The following is a 22,525-nucleotide window of genomic DNA, read 5'->3' as shown; positions in this document are numbered from 1 at the left end:
CCCGGTTTGGAACAAGACTGGGAGGGCACACAAATTTCAGATGAGGTCTCAATTCTTAGTTCTCATTACGGCATCTAAACGCGGGTCCTTCACTTTACACTACCATGACATTCCACCCTCACTATTTAGTTCTGCAGCCGTGTCATTCCTCTCCCTCTTGCAGATCCTCCTCTCTGCGGACAAAAGATCCCACACTCGCTCACCAGCAAGTTTTGCTAAGCATGCTTTGATACTGTCGTGTCAATAACATTAGTGTTAATATTAAGTAAGTGCCAAGAATCCCACCGGTAACCTTGTTCCAACCTGTCACTCCTGCCTTCAGCAGAGTCTGTGATTATGTCCCAGTAAGATACAGCCTTTTTTTAATATCACCGCTTCCTCCGGTTTAACAATTTCCACACATGAAATTCAAATGCTTTGCTCAAGTCTAGATTGAGGCAGAAAAACCCATTTTTATCTCATCAAATAAAGACTCCGGGTCAGGCAGAAACAATTTACTTGAATACCCTTTGCTGCATTTTATCCCATATTCTTGCTCACACACAGTGCTTCAGCTACACGCGTCCCCCCGCCTGTCCCAGCACCCACCCAGCTGGTGCCTGGATCACTGCTTCCCTCTCCCATGTCTGTCCTGGTCAGCAGCCGTAGAAACCACTCTCAACCTGGCAAATACAGCAATAAACCTTGCTGTCACCCTCACAGCCACATGTCAGCTCCTAATGTCTGCTGGGAGAAGCCCTTTGAGCCACGGTCTCACTCCAGCTGCAGGAAATGTCTGTTTCCTCATCTCTCCTGGATTTGTCCCTGGGCTCAGTCATGACTTTGAGGGTCATCTCTTCTCGTTTTTCTTTACTTGATCAGACAAACGTTTGTTGACGCTCTCAACACAGGCTGGGATGCCCAGCAGCCCAACATACTGCAAGACTCTCTTCACACCTCTAAAGTACAGTTCATAGAACAGAATCATAGAATCACTCAGGTTGGAAAAGACCCTTGGGATCATCGAGTCCAACCATCAACCCCACTCTTCAAAGTCCTCCCCTATACCATATCCCCCAACACCACATCTCAATGACTCTTCAACACATCCAAGCATGGTGACTCAACCCCCTCCCTGGGCAGCCTATTCCAGTCTCTGACCACTCTTTCTGTGAGGAATTGTTTCCTAATGCCCAGTCTCAACCCACCCTGTTGCAGCTTGAAGCCATTCCCTCTTGTTCTATTGCTAATTACCTGGGAGAAGAGACCAGCACCGACCTCTCTACCATGCCCTTTCAAGTAGTTGGAGAGGGTGATGAGGTCTCCCCTCAGCCTCCTCTTCCTCCAACTAAACAGTCCCAGCTCCTTCAATCACTTTTCATAAGATTTATTCTCCAGGCCCTTCCCCAGCTTTGTTGTCCTCCTCTGTACTCGCTCCAGCACCTCGATATCTCTCTTGTGTTGAGGTGCCCAGAACTGGACACAACACTCCAGGTGTGGCCTCACCAGTGCTGAGTACAGGGGGACAATCACCTCCCTACTTCTGCTGGTCACACTATTTCTAATCCAAGCCAGGATGCCATTGGCTTTCTTGGCCACCTGGGCACACTGCCGGCTTGTATTCAGCCACTTGTCAATTAGAACCCCCAGGTCCTTTCTTTGCCTGTTGGACATTTCAGCCATTCCTTGCAGGTCTTATACTCTAAACTCCCAAATACTCCAAACCTCTCACACAAATTCTCCTCTCTCATCGAGGGTGCTAACTTCAGACAGTTCTCCTACCTTTAACATAAAAGAAACTAATCCAACAGCTCCTCCTGCACTCTTACAGGCAGCTGATCTCATTAATTAGTTTCTCTCATTTCCAAAAAACTGTTCTTTTATAGCCAAAACTCTGTTAGTGAACCTGTTGACACATCTTCCCTTCTAATTCACACTGAGCAACTCTGGATTGCTTGGTCTGAAGTCATCTCTTGGGAGAACACAAAAAGGGGCACAAGAGCAGCATCTTTTTGGGGAGCTCATGCTGTAAGCTACCACCGCTGCCCAGCGAGTGCCGACAGGAGCAGGAGCGATGGCCCCGGCAGCGGGGGATGCAGCGCTGGCACTTTGGGACTCATTTTGACAACAATAAGGTGAAACAGTCAGAAAACACACCCCTGTTCTGCTTGCAATCGGACTTCTCCATAGAATCATAGAGTGGTTTTGGTTCGAAGGGATATTAAAGACCATCCAGTGCCACCCCCTGCCCTGGGCAGGGACACCTCCCTCCACACCAGGTTGCTCTAAGCCCCCTCCAACGTCCAGGGATGGGGCAGCCACAGCTTCTCTGGGCAACCTGGGCCAGGCTCTCACCACCCTCACACCAAACAAGTTCTTCCCCACATCTCAGCTCCATCTCCCCTCTTTCAGGGTCAAACCCTTCCCCCTCCTCCTAGGGCTCCCCTCCCTCATCCAGAGTCCCTCCCCAGCTTTCCTGGAGCCCCTTGAGGGACTGTAAGGGGCTCTAAGGTCTTGCCAGAGCCTTCTCTTCTCCAGGTTGAACCCCCCCAACTCTCTCAGCCTCCCCGTCCAGCAGAGGGGCTCCAGCTCTCCCAGCATCTTTGTGGCCTCCTCCGGCCCCTCTCCAAAAGCTCCGTGTCCTTCCTGTGCTGAGGACTCCAGAGCTGGACACAGTGCTCCAGGTGGGGTGTCCCCAGAGCAGAGCAGAGGGCAGAGTCCCCCCCTCGCCCTGCTGGCCACGCTGCTGGGGATGCAGCCCAGGATGCAGGGGCCTTGCTGGGCTGCCAGTATACGTTGATGGCTCATGTTGAGCTTCTCATCCAACACCCCCCCCAAGTCCTTCTCCTCAGGGCTGCTCTCCAGCCATTCTTCACCCAACCTGTATTTGTGCCTGGGATTGCCATGACCTTGCACTTGGCCTGGCTGAGCTTCATGAGGTTCACACAGGCCCACCTCTCAAGCCTGTAAGTCCCAGGCCTGTAAGCTTCTCCATCCCCCAGTGCGTCCAGTTAGGGTTGCTCCTTGTTGTCACTCCTACCTGTCCGAGCTCTGGAGCAGCTCAGTTTGAACATGGGCTGTGCAGACACCAGAGCCAGAGGGGAGGAAATGCACAGCTCAAGGTGCCCAGGTCCCCTCTAGAAGAGGGGCCAGGAAGTTTTCACCAGCTACTCTGACACTCCAAGTTCAGGGCTCTTGTGTGGACGGGTAACTCCGAGCTCTGCCATGATTTAAGTCACGGGATATGGAGCACAAGAGGGAATCTGCTCCTCCATCCCCAAATCCTCCACCCTACCTCCACACGTTAGAGAAACACGAATAAAGCCATAAAGTTTAGCACTCAAAACCCAGAAATTTTAGGTTAAAAGTTCCCCAGACAAACAGGGATTTACAAAGGGGCTTCACGACACGTCATGTGCTGGTTTGTGAGCAAAGGAAATCAGACTTACTCCCTGCATCGCTTGGACTGGGCTCAGAGAGAACCCAGTTGCATAGAAAAATGGCTGTTGCAGGTAAAACTTGTGCTTGTCTTGCTGAATAAATGTGTAGCTAATGAGGCAGTGACTGTGAGAAGAAAAAAGAAAGCCTCATCTTTATGAACTTGGAGAACTAGATCCTACCTCTGCCAGCCCAGAGCTCTAGCGCAACCTGGATTAATCAGGTAACACGAAACCTTCAGAGGTGGCTGCTAATTCCACGTTTGTTTTCCCAGTGCCGCACCTGAGACACCAGAGATCTCAACTGCACATATGCCACAGGCCCACCCTTTTAATCAATTTAACTTCTGAAATAATTAAGCACTTTTCCATTTGTCCAGAGGGAAAAAAAAAAAACCCACAACAAAAACAAATAAACCAAGCCTGAAAAAAGGTGAAAAAATAGAACCCCCCAAGGTTGGTCCATAGTTGGCAATTTCTGTCTTATTTTCCTGTGCCACAGCAGGGAAGCAGCTCTGCACACAGCCTCGCCGGAGACTCCCCAGATATTTGATATTTGATATTTGCTGGGAACCTGCGGGCCAAAACAAGAGCACGAAGGGATCCCATAGAGAGGAGCAGGATTTTGTCCTGGGAGCAGGGTTCGGAGGCTCTGCAGCAAATGGAGCACAGAGCGACTGAAGAGGATGAAAACAAATGTTGAATAACACCAGTCCTTCACCAAATGAGGCAGGTGTCCTCATCATTGCATACGATGATGCAATTAAAGCCTGTATCCTGTGACTGAGGAGCAGAATTATGATGGTGTAACAGGTTTAGGTTTATTGGCTTTTTTTAATGAGAAGGGAGATAAAAAACGGCTGCATTTTACCTACCTAATGAAGACAGATAGAAGAGTGCAGGGAAAAGGTGCAGCCTTTAAAGAAAGGCTGTACTGCAACAAGAACAGTTAATATAATAAATATGAAACATCCTCATCTCCCCACTGCTGCTGCAGCTTCCATGGCTTGGAGCTCAGCTCCAGCCCCCCTGCGTGGGTCCCTGCTGACAGCCACAATATCTCCGGCAGACGCCAAGCTCTTTGCTGTATTCCCACCTTGCCTTCTCCTCTTACATTCCCATTCCAGGCTCGGCCACGCTACTTTTGGAGGGGAAAATTCCTCAGTCACTAGTCACAGCCCAGCCCGTGAGGACAAGGTGGATGTCTCTGTCAGTGGCACCTTCTCTCACACCGAGCTGTGCCCGTACCCAGGGACGGTCCGTGGGGGACACTTGGTCAGGGACTGCCTCCAAGTGACCAAGACACCACTGAGGGACTTACAAGATGGGCAGAGGTTCTCAGCCCGTCTGATGGGGCTGTGGTCAGGCTCACTTGGACAGAAAGCAGACAGCACTCACAGCACTGAGCACAACAGTACCTTCCACTCGCTATAATCCCACATCAGAGGAACTAAGGGATGTGACAAACTAGGACAGGAGGTCTGCAGGCTGTGGACTGAACGCAGTGTGCCAGGGCACCCTGCAAGCTTCAGCTGCACAGGCAGGGTATAGGCAGCCCCCCGCCCAAAACACAAAGGAAAGCAAGTTATACACAATATTTTGTCCTTCATGGCTTCTACAAATCAGCACACATAATGCAATCGCTTACAGGAAAGCAATATCCTCCCCACCAACTGCTGCATCCAACACATCAAAAAAATAATTTAAAAAAAGATCAGTCGGTGGTTGTGCTACTCTTGCAGGCAACTGTGTGATAAGAGTTAAATAAAAGAGTTGGAGCTGGGAGAGTCAGCTGAAAGGTACGCCAATGACCCAAGGACGTAAAAGCAGACAGGCAGCACAGAGGTATTAGTGGTTCTGCCGAAACCAAACTCCACGACAGAGCCTTCTCTGGGCTCACAAAAAAGCATTTTCAGGGCCCACAAGGAAGATCAGGTGCCTCCTCCATCCCAGGCCCCACTCTAAGGGCAGTCTGTCACTGCATCAGGTGAGTTCATCCTGGCCTTGGGGTTGCCTTCGCAGGTTCACTGTTCCCACCATTCGGTGCAGAAGGGCCTGAGACAACACACGTGTGCCGTGCGAGGTGCACGGGGAGGTGACACTGCCAGGGAGGGACAGGATATTGCTTGAAAAAACACACGGTAGGATGCTGCCTCGCAGACACACACACATACAGACACACACAACCCCTTGCCCACAGTTTGCCTTATTTCAGATTTTTTTTACCCGCTTCTCCGAGGCAGACAGGAATCCCTCTTCTGCCGCCTCCAGGAACTCTACGATGGGGCTCAGCTGTGTCACAGTCTGGATCAGCTCCTCCCTGTGTCCCAGCAAGCGAGCGGTCAGCGTTTCTCCCTCGTCTGTGCTCTCTGGGGGGAAGGGATTCAGAAACACAAGAGAAGAAACGAGTCAGTCTGAAGGAACTGACAGGCTCCTGAAGCGAGTGAGACTGAAAGATCTAAGTGAATAGCAAAGCTCATCCCAAGCACAAGCAGCAGAGGAAAACCACTTTACTATTCTCTTTAAACTCTATGAAAGGAAAACGTCTCATTTATCTAACAGAGCACAAAGCCATAAAGCAAGCTGGAGGTTAACACCAGGTTTGCGAGGCCACTGCTTTATGTCAGACTCGAGTAAGAAAGGGGCTTTCCGTTTTGAGGCTCAGCTGTGCCGTGACCCAGGCTGGCTGCACCCTATCAATCCAGCCCTCCAGGCAGCACCAGGAGAGCCCTGCGCTGCCTGCACCCCGCTGCTGTGGGACAGAAACACCCCGGGATCTTGGCCAGCATAAGATAAAACTCCTGTATCCAAGTACAGATACAGGGTTTCTGGAGACCTGCTTTGCCTCTAGGGCAAGAAGCCAGAGGCTGCACCCACATCTCTACCTGTTTGCTGCTGGGCTTCTCCTCTGCCCCCTTCTCTCTCCAGCAAAGCTGCCTCCAACTTGGGGTTCACATCTTGAAACAGCTTCAGCAGAGACACAAGGGTCTGAGCATCCAGGGGCTGAGCATCCAGGGGCTGAGCATCCTTCACTCGGCTCAGCAGCTTCTTGAACACTGACTGTTCCCCTGGCTCTGCCAGACAGGCAGCCACAGCCTGCAATAGGACAGGTAAATGCAGGGATGGTTTTAGTAACAGTCAACTGTCCCCTACAAACCAACACAAAAAGCAGAATCCTCAGGGTTTTGCTAATTTTTTTTTGTCCTCTGAGCAGACACAAGCTGAGCTTGCTACCAGCCAAGGCCCTGCACTGATCTCCTCGTCTGGTCTGTGGCCACCAGCCCTGGGAGGAGGGCAGCAAGCCCTGCCAGGTTTTTCTTTACAGTCCCACACACTGGAGCTGATTTCACCACCAAACACATTTCTTCATTTCTTTCCCCAACAGCCTAGCGCCAGTAAGCCTAAGGAACTTAATAAACCATCATTTCAAGCCCACTACTTTGGAAGCCCAAGGCTAAGGCAGGGGATTCTAGATTTCACTGCAGATCAAGGAGAAAGTGGTTGCATAGAAAGCAGAGAGTATTTTAAATGGGACTTTGAGGAATCCCCATCCTCAAGTCACAACAGAGTCATGACTCCTAAAGATTTGGAAAGGAGACATGCCAGCCTCGAGCACTGTGGGTTCTCACAATCGCCCACAGTTCCAAAATCCACTCCATTGACCCCAAACAGCAACCAGAGGCAAATATGCCTGCACCATTATGGAAATAAAAGGAAAAGAAATAAGCTGTAACTCTTGCTCCCATCTCCCCGGAGCCCTTTAACGCTGTAAATATTGCCCCTGAAGACACCAGCTCTCCAGGAGCGATGCCAGCCTTTCTGAGCAGGCGTCCTTTATTGGAGACTCCAGGGATGCTATAAAAGTACCTTTGAAGTGGAGAGCTCAGCCCCGCACCAGAGCGAGCGGCCATTCTCTGCTGTCATTGTCATTTTTATTTCTAGGATAAAAAGACTGAATGCAACTGCTTGGGGCCGCACCAGGGGAGGGTGGACCTGCTTTTCCTGGCAGGTGTAAATGCTCATCTATTAGGGCAGCGCGACAGTGCAGTGACCTATTGCAAAGAGTACCCACAGAGGGGACGCTGCGGGACTCCCAGCCCTTACCCGCTCACGGCGTTTTTCCTGCTGAACAGAGAGACGTGGACATGAAGGGCTCTGTTATAAAGGAAGAAAGGAGATGCTGCAGACGTGCTGAAGAACAAGCTTAAAGGTATTTTTTTTAACGCAAACATTAATTTGTAATGAGACGTGATAACCAGATCATGTTTGTTCTCAAGGTTTGCGTGCCTGGCGTGCCTGGCGTGCCTTCCAGATCAAAACCATCGTGTAAAACACAAAATATCTTGACTCTCACCATCCTAAAGGTGCTCAGCACCCTGCCAAATATATGCACTAATATGGATGGAAAGCACCTTGCATTGTTGCAATATTTTCTTTTAATTTTAATTTTATTTTTTTTTTAATTAAAATCAGAACAGCCTTACTACCCAGAGCTCCAGGTAATGTCCTTTCCTCAGTGCATGGCCTTGGCTAATGGAAATGATTTTTCAGAAATTGAAAAGCTCTGCTATTGATAGTCTCTTTCTGGAAGACCTTTCCTTGGACACGTTGCTCAGTGGGAACAACAGCCTTCTAGCATTGTTTTGAAAGAGCACACAGGGCATTTTAGACTCACTTTAAAGCACTAACAACTCCCAAAGATCCTGGAAAAGATGGAGAAATATTGATATAAGCAGGAATCCCAGCTTCCACTTAAGTCGTCATGCACCCAGGCATTACAGCCTGATCCATTGGTTTTTCACTGCCTCAGACACTCACAAACCCTTCAGAGCCAAATTGGCACAAATTAGTGCACATCCAGCCTCCGGACCGGAGGCAGAGCTGGGCTCTCGGATCAGGGAATCCTGCTCACTCAGCTCTGGCTCAAGCTAGAGCTGCACCACCAAATAGGTTCAATGTCCACTGAGAAGATGGGTCCCAGTTGAGGGTGTCACTTCTGGTGGCCCCAACAGGACTCAGTAGCTCAGTACCGCTACGGTCCAACACCACGAAACAGCCCTCTCAGTTCATCCCAAACCTCCCCATGGCCACGGCAGCCCCCAGGCAAGCTCTGAACAGAAACTTCTGCAGGCAACACTGCAGGAGGTAGGTCACCTATCTGTATCATCTCCACATCTTCCAGATTTTTACAGATTTCTTTCCTAACACAATCAATCCCTACACTACTGTGTCCCTTTGTCCCACCACAGGATCTCCTGCTCTGCCCCATTGCTCCTTATTATTTCCTGCTCCTTCCAACATCCCCTGCTGCCCTGGGTAGGAAGACGCCCAAGTCTGCTTGTGCAGAGCCACAGCCTGCTTCTGAAACGTGCAAGAGCTGAGCCAGTGCTGTGTTCTCCCAGCCAGACACTCATCTCCTCACACTGACCCACAACACTCCCAGAAAGCCAGAGCCTCCAAGACCTCCACCTCCCTCTCCAACGTGAGCATGAGATTAAGGATTTTTTGGGCTGGGACGGGGATACTTCAGGAGCAGCTGGTGGCTGTCCCTGCAGGGAGTGACCCTGAGCCTGGGCTGTGCTGACCTCAAGTGTTGTGCCAACCTGAGGGATGTCCTGGCACCCGGAGATACTCAACCAGATGGGCAAGTAACGCACATCCCACCCGAGTGTTTGATGGCCCGTAACTGAGACTGAAGACAGATGTGGGCAGAGAGGGAGGGCAGCTCAGGGAAGCCACTAGCCCAGCTGGCCACTAGCAGGTAGGCAAGTAGGGTTATGGATTTTCATGCCTTTTCCACTCCCTTGTTCCCACCATGAGAGCACATCTCAGCAAAAAGCCACTTTAGTGACAATTACTGAGTGATCTCCCTCAAACATCAGCTTTAGAGTGAATGTGGGTGGGGAGGGACCTGCAAGAGACAGGCTGAAAGCCTCGGGGTTTGGGTGACAGAAGCAGCCAGCTCCCTTCACCTCCTCCTGCACAAGCCAAGGCACATTCAGTTACAAGAGTCACCCCTGAACATGGTAAATCCCATGCCAGTAGCTCAGTGCCACCTCCAGTGCCCAAGGAGAGCTGCACTGGCCACCCAGCGAGCTGCAGGACGCACCACGGGGAAACTTAAGAAACTTAATCATCAGTCCTCTGTGAACGCAAGCTGCTTTGGGTTTTTTACTTGTTAATTTTTCAAGTCTATAAGGTGAAGAAAATATATTAAGAAAAAACCTAGAAGCCTGCAGAGACAGAGCTGCTGCCCCCGGGGCCGGTGGCACAGACAGCACAGGGACTGGCTGTACACGTCTGGAGCAGAGAGAAGCTCGTAGGCTGTGACTGCACCATGAGGTCCACCAGCTATCGCTGTGCACACAATAATCAAAGAAAAACTAGGTTCCTGCTTCTGGTTCAGAAATCTGTAGTGCCCTTTATTCCACCCTGCGTTTGTACAGGAGTGAGGAAGCAGACCCCGGCACCAGAAGGCTCCGAGGAGAACGCTGACCCTCTGCTCGCTCCACACGAGAGGGACAAAAGCTCAGCCCAAACCCCACTCAAGTACACCAGAACAAGGGGAAAAAACTTCTCCAGCTCGGTCACCGCAAAATAAAACCCGCGCAACCTATCACTCCTAATCAGGATGCAGAAGATAACAGGAAATTTCTTTCTTCTGCCACATCCAGAAATCCCTGCAGCTGCAAACGAAGGACGACAATAATTGGACAGGCCTATAGGCAATGGAAATGATCCACAAGCACAATGACATTTATGCTACGTGGGAGAATCAACGCTCCCCCACTTCATCTGAACCCAGTAGTAGAGGGAACAAATGAGCTGTGCAATAATTTGAATTGAGTTTCTCTAAGAGAGCACAGGAAGATAAGACTTGACACCAGCAAAGCTCTTCTACGCTTCCCCAAATTACTGCAATTTCAGTCTTGTTCTCATTTCCAAGCAGGTTTCATCCAGGCCAGAACCAAATTAGATAGAAATAGTTTATGTGAGATATACAGACTCTAAAACAAAAACAACCCACAAAACCACATCTCCTTACACAGAAAAGCAACACGTCTGCATTTTTCAGCCCAGGGAGCAGAACATATAACATCAGACTTAGAGAGAAGCAACAATTCTCACAAAAGCAAGCCCTGCACCAAAACCTCCTTGGGGAAAAACCCCACGGCCCAACAAATCTCCACTGGAGGTAGCAGGAAATAAGGCAGCAACAGCAGAGGGGAGCAGACAGGAGCATGGTGGGGAACAGTGCACCCATGTGGGTACGAGCTCACGAGCAAAGGAACAGAAATATAGAGGCTACATTTGGGGCAAAATGCCACCGAGACCAGAGGAGCCTCAACACAGGATGGCTTCAGTGTCAGGGGCAGGTCTGCAAACCCCCCACCAACACCCACAAGTCCTTCATGCTTTGCTCTCCAAAACATATCGCTGCCTGCCCTTAGGGATGAGCCACTCACAGAAGGCTCCTGAGCAGAAGGATGTGCACAAGGGGTGGGCAGCCTCCCCTGTGGCAGGGCAAGCGTGCCTGGCAGCACCACTTAGTGCAGAGAAACGGTATCCCAGTGGCTTCCAGACCAACTTTTACTTGCTCCAAGGCATCCATGAGACTTCAAGCAAATAACTAGCAAAATAATACAAAAAGTGGGGGTGAAAGGAGAGAGGAAAAAAAAAATAATCCATTGACGTCTACCACTGGCACAATCTCAGCTGTAATTATGCACCGCGAGCTAGGCTCTTCGGAGCTGGAATTGCACTTTAAGCATGAATTTAAAAACACACCAGTGTGTTTCCCCTGAAGAAAACACCGGGCACTTGTGGGAAAAAGCTATTCCTTTTGCTGGAAACAGAGCCCAGGCTCAGTGCCGGTCCCTCAGGTCCTGCTTGTCCCAGAGGGGAGCTCAGGGAGGGACAGGTCTGGCTGAGCCCTGGCTGCAGCCTGTCCCCCCGCTGCCTGGGGGCTGACACTTTTCATGCCTGTCACAGCTGAGAAGTGATTTTTTGTGAAGGCTTAAAGAAAATCCATTTCTCATTTATTCAGCATTTATTTATAGCTGCAGAAAAATTGTCCAGCTGCTGTTTTGCAGTCAGACACCCAAACTGTCCCCGAGCTCCACAGCCTCTCGCTCAGCTCCCGTTGCAAACACTCGTTTGGGAACACAGAGGCTGGGGCACGGGGCTGCGAACCTTACCCACTGGGTCTTGGAGATGCTGAGGAAACACGAAATAACAGCAGTATTTTTGCACAGCAGTAGCAAACAGGGCAGTGAGGCAGAGCAGGAGGGAGGCAGCAGCCCTGCCCCGGCACTCTGCCGCTGCGGTTCTGCCCCGGGGAGCAGCGCAGGCGGGCAAGGGAAGGGATGCCGGCACAGGCAATGCCAGGGAGCTGCCAAATCCCTTCTGGCAGTGCCGTCCACGTCCCACAGCACCCTCCCCGGCTCTGTCAAGGTGCAGAATAGGTAAAACCTTAAACCTGACATATTTTTCTGATCAGGGCGACAATCAAACATACAAAACCCCAATCCTTCTCAGGGCACACGGGCACGCTGAGAGCAATGTACTCACAGCACCTGTCAGCATGGTCAGGCTGGGGCTTGCTTCTACAAACACAAATTAGGACCCACATCTCCCTCCTAAATGTTAAGCTCAACACCATCAGGAGGGGCAGCAGCTCAGGGAACGTGTGCTTCCCTCTGAGAACATTTTAATGCTTATCAGAAAAGAAACCTGTACTCCCTGATTCAAGGGAGTTCTCCTCCCTGCTGTCGTATGGTTTGAGTTTTTTTTCTAATAAACACATTGCCTTTCAAAAAGCAATTTTTAAAATTTTTAAAAGCAGAATGCCACCACAGCCAAAACATCCCATGTCCCACGGTCATACTGGGACGGGAAGGATCAAGTGACTTGAATCCAGACAGCTTCCCAGCACAGCAAGCGCACGGGAACCCAGACAGCACCACAGCCCCCGACCCGGGGAATAGTATTGCTTGGCTTCAAAAGGTCAGCTCGCCATGGAGCCACCAAAAAGCCGGCAATAAAAGTCACATTCTCATTTTTCCACACACAAAAAAAGTACACAGGGTGGTTCATGCAGCCTGGTATGAAAAACGCTTTATCAGAAAGAGACGGGGTGAGGAGAAGCACAGTCCCATCCTCACTCCAAAGTGGCCGCCACATGTTTTTCCACAGCCCCTGCGATGGCGCAGAAGCACAGTGCCTGCCCCAACTACCGCTATCGTACCGAAGCTCCATGTCCTCCTGCTCCACTGTCACACCAACAGGGACCTGCTGGTCCTGTGGTGGCTTTGGGCCAGTGTGAGAGCTGGGACCTGGTTACCCTTGTTCAGAGCCCAGAGTATCCTTCAGCATTAACCAAGTAGCAGACTCAAATATTCCCTCCAGCAGTAACTCAAGCATCATTCCTCAGCAGTGACTGCTCTCACAGCAGCACATCGCCAGGAGAAGCGCTGCGAGGAGGCACCCGTCCCCCCCAAGGCTCCCCCCCGAGCCCCCTGCCATCCACAGAGTGCAGCAGATGCTCCACGGCAAGCCCTCGCCTAGGGCTCGGCAACTCTATTTTGGGATCTCATATGTCAGCCGTTTAGAGTGGATACAGTTCCCAAAGCAAACGCCATAAACAGGAGGAGAGGAATCAGTGCTGGAGCTCTCCTACAACCCAAGGAGGATGTCTTCAGGGCAGGACACACACTTCTTCACCTGTGCACACGAGCAGCTTATTCTTACAGATGCTTCTCTCCAGGGGTTGCTCAGCTGGGCACATCTTGCCCTTCAAACAACCAGGTACCAGATCCCCAGTTGCCCATGAAACAATTTCCTAAACAGGGAACAAACTATTCTAGCCCTCAGCAGGGTGAAGAAAAAACTTGTATCATTTACTCAGGTAAACACACCTACCTCCTTTTGAGAGGCACCAATTTCTCTGCACTCTTCTAGTCTTTTCAACACAGCTCGGGCATCAGAAAGGGCCTCAGAGAAAACACTTTCATATTGAAGAAAGAAATCCAGTTTACAGCTTTTGCTCTCTGCTGCTGTGTGAGAGAAACAAGATGAGTTATTTGCTAATTGAAGGGATTCACAGAAAGCATGATGTGATTGAAAAGCATCAGTTTGTAACCAGCACATCAGCTATAATAGGGGAACTGTGACTCACAAATCCCTTCTAAAGATATCACGCAGCCTGGAGGGAAAACCAACAGTTTATTTAACACCAGTTAAAAATGGAACATTTATTTTAAACCCAGTGCAGCCTCCATTTCCCTCCCATGCTGAACAGTTTAAAGGATAAGGTAGCATTCGCATGCAACTCTGCTCACTTAATGTTACACAGATTGCCTTCCAACCTCACGTCCCGCACTGACGCAGATCCCACTGTACGTCAGGTGCAACCACACACAGGGGTAAGGAAAGTTTTGCTCACTCCAGTTCTGGTAAAGTGAGCATTCTGGTGAGAATGAAGGAATTGCAAAGGCCAAAGGGAGTATTGCACAGTGTCAAAGGAATAAAGTGCCTGCAGAAAAGGGGGGTATGTGTTGGCACTGCTCCCAACCCAGGACAACTAAAAAGAACAAACACAGAGGAAAAGATCCCCCATAAGAGGCAAACGTGAGCCAAAGCAGTTGCAAATAAGAGGGAATACTGTGCCCACACCCACAATATCTCACCTAAATCCCTGGCTCCTTCTTTCTCCTCTGGAGGCTCAGCAAGCTCCCCTTCAGCACTGCCATCCTGCTCAGGCTGAGCAGGGCGAGAGCCTGAATCCTCCCGCAGGGACGTGGAGTCACTCGGCATCGCATCCTGCAGAACCCAGGTGTGATTCATGGCAAGTTCCTGACCAGGAGGAGAAACATCTGCTTCCATTTCTGCTTCTACAGTGACAGGAGAAGGGGAAACTCTCTGAGGGATGAGGGTATCTGTTCTTCCTTCAGCAGGTTTTTCAGACTGAGGCGGATGATCAGCTTCAGCATGGTTTCCTGATGAGTCTGCTGCCTGGCTGGAGACTCCTCTCACCACCGGGTCCTGAGCCGAACAGCTGATGAGGTCCCTGAGGAGGTTTTTGCAACTAACAGCCACATCAAACATCTGCAGACTATCTGCCACAGAGATTATTTTGGTGAAATTGTGTTTCCCCAGTGGGAGTTTACCACTGTACATCATCTCCAACAAGAGCCCAAACTCCTCCGGGGTCACCACGGAAGCATCAATGGAGATGGTGTCTGTGCTGTCCAATAGGGATTTAAAAAGCAGGCTGGCAGCAGCCAAAACCACCTTGTGTGCTCTAAAATGAATGTTCCCAATGAAGATGGTGCAATCACAGAACTGCTGCTCCTTGCAGAGAGCACAGAGCTGCTGCAGCAGCTGCCTGCTGTAACCAGGAAGCTCCATGGCACCAGAAGCTCCTGGGCTCCTCTCACTGTGGTCTCCACTCCGCTTCCACAAAGCCCAGCTAGCAAAAAAACAAGGGATCCTTTGCTCAGATACTAGAAACACAGACAGAAAGAGTACGCAAAAATTACGTTTTGGTTTACACCTCCTCGTAGCTCCCTGTGCTGCAGTTCAGTGGTTACAGCAAGAAGAGGCCCCTTCTGAACTCACGCTCCCCAAATTCAGCAACTTACCTCACTAGAGCTGAAGGGTCTAGATACTGCTCAAGTAAAAATACTTCAGAAAGAGCTTGGAAACGTGTATCAAGTCCCAGGAGTTATAAAATGGAGAAGAAAACTCCCTGATGTGCCCCTGTCAAGAGCTGAAGGTTTGAACGTTCTTCAGATCAGGCACCGATGCTGAATTCAGGAGCTGGTTTCAAAAAGGCAGGTGGGGAAGCAGCACAGAGGGACCTGTTCAGACCATCTTCCAAACACAGAGGACAATCTGAGGTATTGGTTTTGACCTGCAAAGCACAAAGTGGTTTGGGACCAGTTAATTTTCTCCCCACATCACTGCTAAGCTCAGCAGGGGCACGCAAGCGTTGGAGACCGAGGTCTGCTCCCAGCCCAGCGCTTTCAGCAGACCCTTCTCAGCACCCCCTTCTCAGCACACCACGGCCCAAACTCATTGATTTACAAGGCTTTTCCCCCAAGCTATAATTTCTTGCAGAAGTCCACAGCCCTAATCCCATTAACCAAAACCTCCCTTTGACTTTTTCCCCCCACCATTGCAGGAGGGAGTACAGATAAGACATCTGGCAACAGAATTTTTATCAGCAGGATATCTGGAGTTTTTATCTAAACTAGACAAGATAAAGATGTTACTGCCTTGTCCACCCACCAGGATGCCTAATGCTGGTGCTGGCAATGATGCTGAAGCAAAACAGTGTGAGCACCAGAGGAAGAGCACCTGGATGGACACGATTTGCATAAACTTCAACTGCTTAACATCTTTGCACCCAGCTTCCTACTCCTGTAGGGAACAGGAGCAATATTGCCTATCATCAGGGCAGGAGCTTTAACGAGCTGAGGTTCATACACCACCTTGAAGCACTGCCTCGCACAAAAGCAGACTCGGAGCAACTCCCAGCTTGTACCAAATTGCCAGTGGTGAGCAGATACTGGGTGCAGGCTGGGGTCTCGCTCCTGCAGGGCGCCAGCCCCTCTGGAGTTCAGACTCTGTGGGAAGCAGGACCTCCTGCCCGCAGGCAGGACCCCGGCTGTCCTTCTGCAGGGCACTGCCTGTGGTGGCTGTGGGAGACAGGCTTCAAGACAAGAGACACTGCTTCATATCAAAGCTCCAGCCGGCTGAGCAACTGGTTGGTGGATACCACCTGTGCATGGGAGCTCTCCTGCCCAGCCAAGAGCTCCTCCGTGCTTTACAGATGAAGTAACTTGCTTTTCAATCACCAGGATAAGATCACAGATGGTTCTGACATCAGCTCAAAGCAGAGGTGTCATGCTCTCCATCTGAATGCCTTTGAAGAAAGAGCACAGGGCAGGTGGGTCCTTTTCTGGAAGACAGGGAACCTAAGCAGTCACTGACACCCACCCTCCTGCTTCCCAGAAGCTTCTTTGTGCACTCTGCTACCGCAGGCTCTGCTCTGCAGCTCATCTCTGCTACTTTGCTCCTTCCAGATCCACAGGGCCGGCCACCTGCACCTCCAGCCCATCAAACACACGGGCCCTGCTCTCCTCCCACGCTGCTGGAAATCACCAGTAACCAGGCTGCCATCAGCCGCGCTGCTGCTGGGCGTGGGAGAAGAAAAAGACCCGTTTCTTTTGCCAGACTCGATGTAATAGTGGTTTTAGTCCACCCACTCCTTCCCTGGAGCTGAAGGACTTCCAGTATCTGAGATGAAATTGGGTCTGCTGGTTAAATAATAATAGCTGTGGGTCTTCCTACAAAAGGACAAGCAGGGAACATCAATGTCCTAGAAGAGATGTCTGCTCACTTTGCCATGAATAGCCTTCTGCATAAAACCTCTCGCTTCCACCATGGCAAGCTGGAAGAAGCAGCAGCACCGTCTGCTCCCTCTATTCCTGGCAAGAATATAAAAGATATATTTGCCCATGATAGCTCAAAACAGTGAAGCTCTAAGCAGCCCAGCAGCACCTCCCCTTCTTTATTACAGCAACTCAGAGCCCTGGAAAATGTGCCCTGAGTAATTAGATCAGACTTATTTATTTAAATACATTACATACAGTTACTTCTTTAATTATAGACACCCAAAGACCCAGTACTGCCAAAGAGAATGGATATTTTTTAACAAGGGGTGATGGCCAAGACCATCCTCAAGGCAATTGCTCCCTACTTAGAACATGCTTCAGGCTTTTATTCAAAGCTTATGGCAGAAGGGACCACCAGCAGCAATGTGATTTCTCATTCGTCACTGCCTCCTAGATTTCCAGACTCAGTAAACGGGGTTTGGCTTAAGCTTCTCTTCCAGCAAGGTGCCCAGTCATGATGAGAAGGGATTTTTAGGGGAGGACCCTCCACTGCCATAGTTACTCTAACTGTTAAATTACATACCTCGCTTCTTACCTGAATTTCTCTGGCTTCATCTCCCAGACATTTTCTAGATGGCTTTCAGGAGATCTGGTAGGGTGACTGGGCATCTCTCTGAGAGCAGGTAACTAATACTACAGCAGCAAGGAGTGCTTGCAGGGCACGAGCCATCTGCCTCTGCCAGCACCACCGGTAAGAAAAAGCCATTTGTTACTTTTTCAGCTTAAAGCTGCTTCTCTGCACCCTCTCTGGAGGCAGGCTCACCAGGGACTTCTTACAAATTTCAAACTTCGTAAAACGTGTTTTAAGTGGGCTGCTTCTGGGACCTCTCACACCCAAGCCACACAAGTGCTGCCCTCTTCCAAATACCAGCTCACGTGAGTCAGAAGTGGGGGCAAAGGAGACAGAGGTACTTGCTCATCTCAGTTGCTCAACACCTTGAGCCTGGTCCTGCCACCTTCCCAGGGAGAGCACAGAGGTGGCTCAGAGTTTTCAATCCATTGATTTCCAATGAGACTGTGAAGTCAATCAATTTGAGCCAAATTTTCAAAAGTGCCTAAAATTCCTAAGGCTCTACTTGACCACATGTCAATAAATGTCTTCCTGTCGTCCTTCAGCAGCAGTTACCACCCTCGACTGCTCTCAGGTCACCCACTTAGAATCATAGAATCATCCAGGTTAGAATTTCACTGAATTTTGAAATTCAAAAATTTTGACCTTCAAGATCATCTAGTCCAAACATCAACCTAACTCTGAAAAAAATATACTATCACTAAACCATGTCCCCCAGCACCAAGTCAACCCGTCTTTTGAACACCTCCAGGGATGGTGCCTCAACCACTTCCCCGGACAGCCCATTCCAAGGCTTAAGAACCCTTTCCGTGTAAAAATGTTTCCTAATCTCCAACCTGAACCTCCCCTGGCACAACTTGAGGCCATTTCCTCTTGTCCCATCGCCTGTTCCTTGGGAGAAGAGACCAACCCCCCCTGGCTACACCCTCCTTTCAGGGAGTTGGAGAGAGCGAGAAGGTCTCCCCTCAGCCTCCTCTTCTCCAGGCTGAACACCCCCAGCTCCCTCAGCCTCTTCTCACAAGACTTCTGCTCCAGACCCCTCACCAGCTCCATTGCCCTTCTCTGGACCCGCTCCAGCCCCTCAATGTCTTTTTTGTGGTGAGGGGCCCAAAACTGGACACAGTACTCGAGATGGGGCCTCACCAGTGCCCAGTACAGTACTTCAGCAAAGAAGCCCCTTCTTCTGAGCCTCATAAGTACAGGAGGTCCAGAAAGGGTCTGCAGCAAACATTACCCTCCACTGCCCAGTTCCAGCTCTTTCTTCCTTTCCACGGGTATTTCTGTCCTCATACACTTCCACAGTTTGAGGGGATCATGTCTTTTTCTTTAAGCTACACTAGAAGACGAAAAGGATATGTTGATGGCAACATCTCTTCTTCACAGAGGAGGAGGAAACAGGACCACCCAATTCTAGCTATAGAATTGAAAAGGAGTTTCCAAATTAAATTACTTCTCTTCATTATTCATATAATTACTTCAATCTATATTCAACAGATTCAAAAGCCATCCACGTCACCAGGTTCATCAAAAGATAATTGAAATTTGGGACTGAGCACTTTAGCAATTAGACACTACAGAGATAGGTGTTCCAGCAATGCACAGACGAGACCATCCCTCCCGTGCAGTTACGAGGCTGCCGCAGCCTCACACCATCAGAAAGCTCACAATGAGGCACAGAAAGAATTTTAATGCTGCTGTAACCTTAGCAAAAAGATTCTGTATGCCCCTCACTTCCATCATTAAGGGTTTTTACAAGATGCTGGTCAACACATCTGCTGGCATTAATAAAATAATGCCAAAAGCTCCTTCCTGCATTGATTAGTGGCATCTCAGTGGCCAGCTTGAGATGCATTCCATGCCTGAAATTCTTCCTTGCGATGCACATGGAGCAGGCTTTTTTTTAGCTTTAAAAAAAAGAAATTAAAAAAAAAAAAAAGAATATTGCTGCCCTGCCAAGAAATTAAGCAGTACCATCACAGCTTTTTAAAGGCACAAACCCGCAGCCTTGTGCTCCCTCTGCTGCCAGCACAGCGCCCTGCACGGGGGACAGGCACTGAGCCACCCGAGTACCTGCTGCTGAAGTAGAAGAAAGCAATTCCTACACAAGCTCTAAAAAGCTAAAACAAAGCAGGCAGAAAAAAAAAAAAAAAAAAAAGCGGACAGAAAGAGATAAGCAAAATGGAAGAATCCAACTTCTCTCTCTTAAGGAAATGCCACTTCTTTTGGAGCGGATCAGGGGTTCTCCCAGGAACAGCCCAACAACCCTCTCAGCTTTCTGCTCACAGGAGCTAAAATCCAAAGTGGCCACTGAAGCAAGCGCAAGTCGCAGCCCAGGAAGGCTCGCTGCCCCTGTGCGGAGCTCACTCACCTCTACACGTTTTGCATTTTACTCAAAGGCTCATATTAAAACACTCGTGAAATCAGTAAATGCAGCAGGACAGAAAGCTGAGATTCATTCTCTCGTGTTCCCTGGCCCCGCGGTCCCTCGGGTACCACAGCAGCCTCCAAGCCATGGGCAACTTCCTGTTTTCAGCTCAAAGGAGTTAAGGGCAGTGACAGCCTTAAATCAGAATTTGAATACTTTTTGTGTGTGTTTACCAGTTTCCTGTTTTCTTGTTACTAAGATGATGACCTTACAAAGAGGGTTATTGGAAAGCCAGAAAATCATGTACTGCAATTCAATTTTCTTACCTCTCCCACCAAAAGTAATTCAGTCTTTGTAGTGCTGAAAGAGGCTGAGGGGTCATTACCTTTCTCTGGGGGGCTCCAGAGGGCCAGAGCAGGCAGCTCTCCCAGAGGATAATGTAAAACCCAGTACTAGGAGCCAGGGCACACCAATTTGTTTTTCAATCTATTTTATTTCAGTTCAGAGCATCAGTGCAGACAGATAACGGAGGAAAATAAGCAACACTTTGACTAAATTCAACGCTCCGCGGTCTCTAAAGGCAGCAGAAAATACCGCTCAAAACCAGGCAACACTTCGGCTATCTGTCTGCACTGATGCTCTGAATGGAAATATAATAGATTGGAAAACAAATAGGTATGCTCCAACTCTTAACAGCATGTTTTCCATTACTCTTCAAAGCAAGGGCTGCTGCCTATTCCTCCTGGAATAGGGCTGCCTCAATGAAAGCAAAAAATCACGCAGTGGGAAACCAGCACAAACCCAAAGCAATGGCCAAAGTTTGCTCCAGTCTCTGCCCGTCCCTGTCTCGCCCAAGAACACTGAAAGCGCTAATTACATTTTGCAGGTTCTCATAAAGTCCTCAAAACCAAAAGCTGGACATCTGAACTGCTGTTTGCCAGGCAGGTTTATATCAGAGAAGATTTTATGTTGTAGTTTATTAGTGGCTTTTTTTTTTTAAGAAAAAGAAAACAACAACAAAACACTACTTTGACCAGCTTTTGCAATCCATTTTGCTGTCATCAGAAGTGCAGAAGACATCTGTTACACCCCAAAGCAGACAAGGTACAATGCAGCCATAATGTGCCTTGAGCCCAAAGCTTCTTCAAGCAAAAAGGGGAAAATAAAGAGCTTTAAAATGACACTTCTCAAGCGTGGTCAGCTCAAAACAGGGACTGATTCCCTCAGACTTGTTAGTAAAGAACACAGAATTACTCTGAGCTGAATCTATCGAGAAAGTAAGTCAGGAGGCACCTGGACCTCCTGCACAGCCACCTCTTCCATCAGGCCTCCGTGCCCTGAACCTCCATTAAGCCAAAAGGACAACTTTTCAAACACAAGTGGAGCTGCTTTGAGACACAGAGAAGGATGCTGCGATGCAAAAACCTTAATAGAATTTACCCAGGAGCCAACTTGCTTCCTCCATCTCCTGGAATATTTCTATAACCGCCGAGCTGGGCGACAACGGGCACATCTTCAGCACGTTGTTTACATGGTGTGTTGTGGCAGTTACCTCAAAATACACTGCAGAGATGGAACAGGAGCGAATGAGCAGCGCATGGAGGCTGGGGTGCACAGCTGGAAGAGGACTGCCGCTCTGGTCGGCACTCCAACAGCCTGCTCCTGTATCACCCCGTCCTAGGACTGCGGTTTGAAACCCAAATTTCTCCTCAAACACAAGGCTCTTCGTACATCTGAACCAAAAACCCGCAGAATTATGATGCCTTGTGTCATCGCTGGGCCAATAAATCAGCTGTGCCAACCTTCCTTTCCCCCAGAGAAGACATTACCCCCAAGACTGTCTCTCTCTGGGGAGGCGACAGGTTTTATTGACGCAGACCCACCTCAGCACATTTCCATAATAAATCTAATCTAACCTGGGAACAACCTGCTACTGAATGGGGCAACCCTGCTCCTCTGCAGCAGCTCTGTTGAGCTGGTGATCACAAGAAACTGGATCAGACCACTGATTTCTTGGTGCGGAGCAAAACAAACTATTTATTTTTCTCTTGATGGGTCAGTCTTCCATAATGATCTCGGTGCACAGACATAATCAGCATTCCAAAGAAAGGAGGGGAATCTGCTATGGCAAAAGGCATGGAAGAGCAAGATAATTCCTTTCCACGCTTACCTTTAAAACAACTCTCTGGAGAGGTTCATAGCTTCTGCCCAAGCAGGGGACACAGTTCTGAGGCCCTAAAGTGCATCTAATGAGGAAGATCTCAGAGGGGTCAGTGGCACACAGGTGACAGGCTCACAGGTAGAGCAGAAATTGCAGTGGAAACACCTTTGCTTTTAGGTGTAGGCTGCAAAAGGACAGAGCACTGCAATCAAACAGCCCCCTTCAGCAGAAGGGACACGTGAAGGGCTGTAAATGAGGGGCACAGCAGCTCGCCACATTTTGGGACCCCGGGCAGCACCCATGAGGCACCCCCTGATTTAACACAGCAGTCCCGGGGGATCCACCTCCCGGCCAGGCTGCAGCCCAGCCCGGCCCGCGGGCTCCCTTCAGCCGCCTCCAAAGGCCTGGCAGGAGGAGCCGGTGTCTCCCCGCGGGTGAGAACGAGCGCTTCGAGCCCCTGCCCCGGGAGGCGACACACCGCCCCATGCCCGGCGCGGGGGAGCCAGGCCCAGCCGGGCCCCCGCGCGGGTCTGGCACCGAGTGTGGGGGGAG

At 49.8% G+C, this 22,525-nt stretch overlaps 1 protein-coding gene across 10 annotated transcripts in view; it reads right to left on the bottom strand.

Moving 5' to 3' along the window:
• Positions 1–22,525, bottom strand: part of ZBTB40 (zinc finger and BTB domain containing 40) — a 42,073-nt gene that overhangs the window by 19,290 nt on the left and 258 nt on the right. For 5 of the 10 annotated variants that reach the window (XR_001412589.1, XM_014946939.1, XM_014946944.1 and 2 more), the window contains exons 2-7: positions 15,059–15,330; positions 14,105–14,886; positions 13,338–13,471; positions 7,521–7,571; positions 6,302–6,512; positions 5,643–5,785 (exon numbers count right to left, since the gene is read on the bottom strand). Coding sequence is in view for 9 of the 10 variants with exons in the window: in XM_014946939.1 (XP_014802425.1) it covers positions 5,643–5,785; positions 6,302–6,512; positions 7,521–7,571; positions 13,338–13,471; positions 14,105–14,825 (1,260 nt within the window). In the remaining variant the exon portion in view is untranslated. Of the gene's footprint in view, positions 1–5,642; positions 5,786–6,301; positions 6,513–7,520; positions 7,572–13,337; positions 13,472–14,104; positions 14,887–15,058; positions 15,331–18,681; positions 19,189–21,982; positions 22,158–22,525 lie in introns of those variants that run through there. The other 5 variants (XM_014946945.1, XM_014946948.1, XM_014946940.1 and 2 more) reach the window with 4 other exon arrangements.

Source organism: Calidris pugnax, unplaced genomic scaffold, assembly GCF_001431845.1.
Source record: "Calidris pugnax isolate Ruff unplaced genomic scaffold, ASM143184v1 scaffold152, whole genome shotgun sequence".
Lineage (NCBI taxonomy): Eukaryota > Metazoa > Chordata > Aves > Charadriiformes > Scolopacidae > Calidris > Calidris pugnax.
The sequence above is the reverse complement of the archived record's forward strand: the minus strand, read 5'-3'. Positions and strand labels throughout refer to the sequence as shown.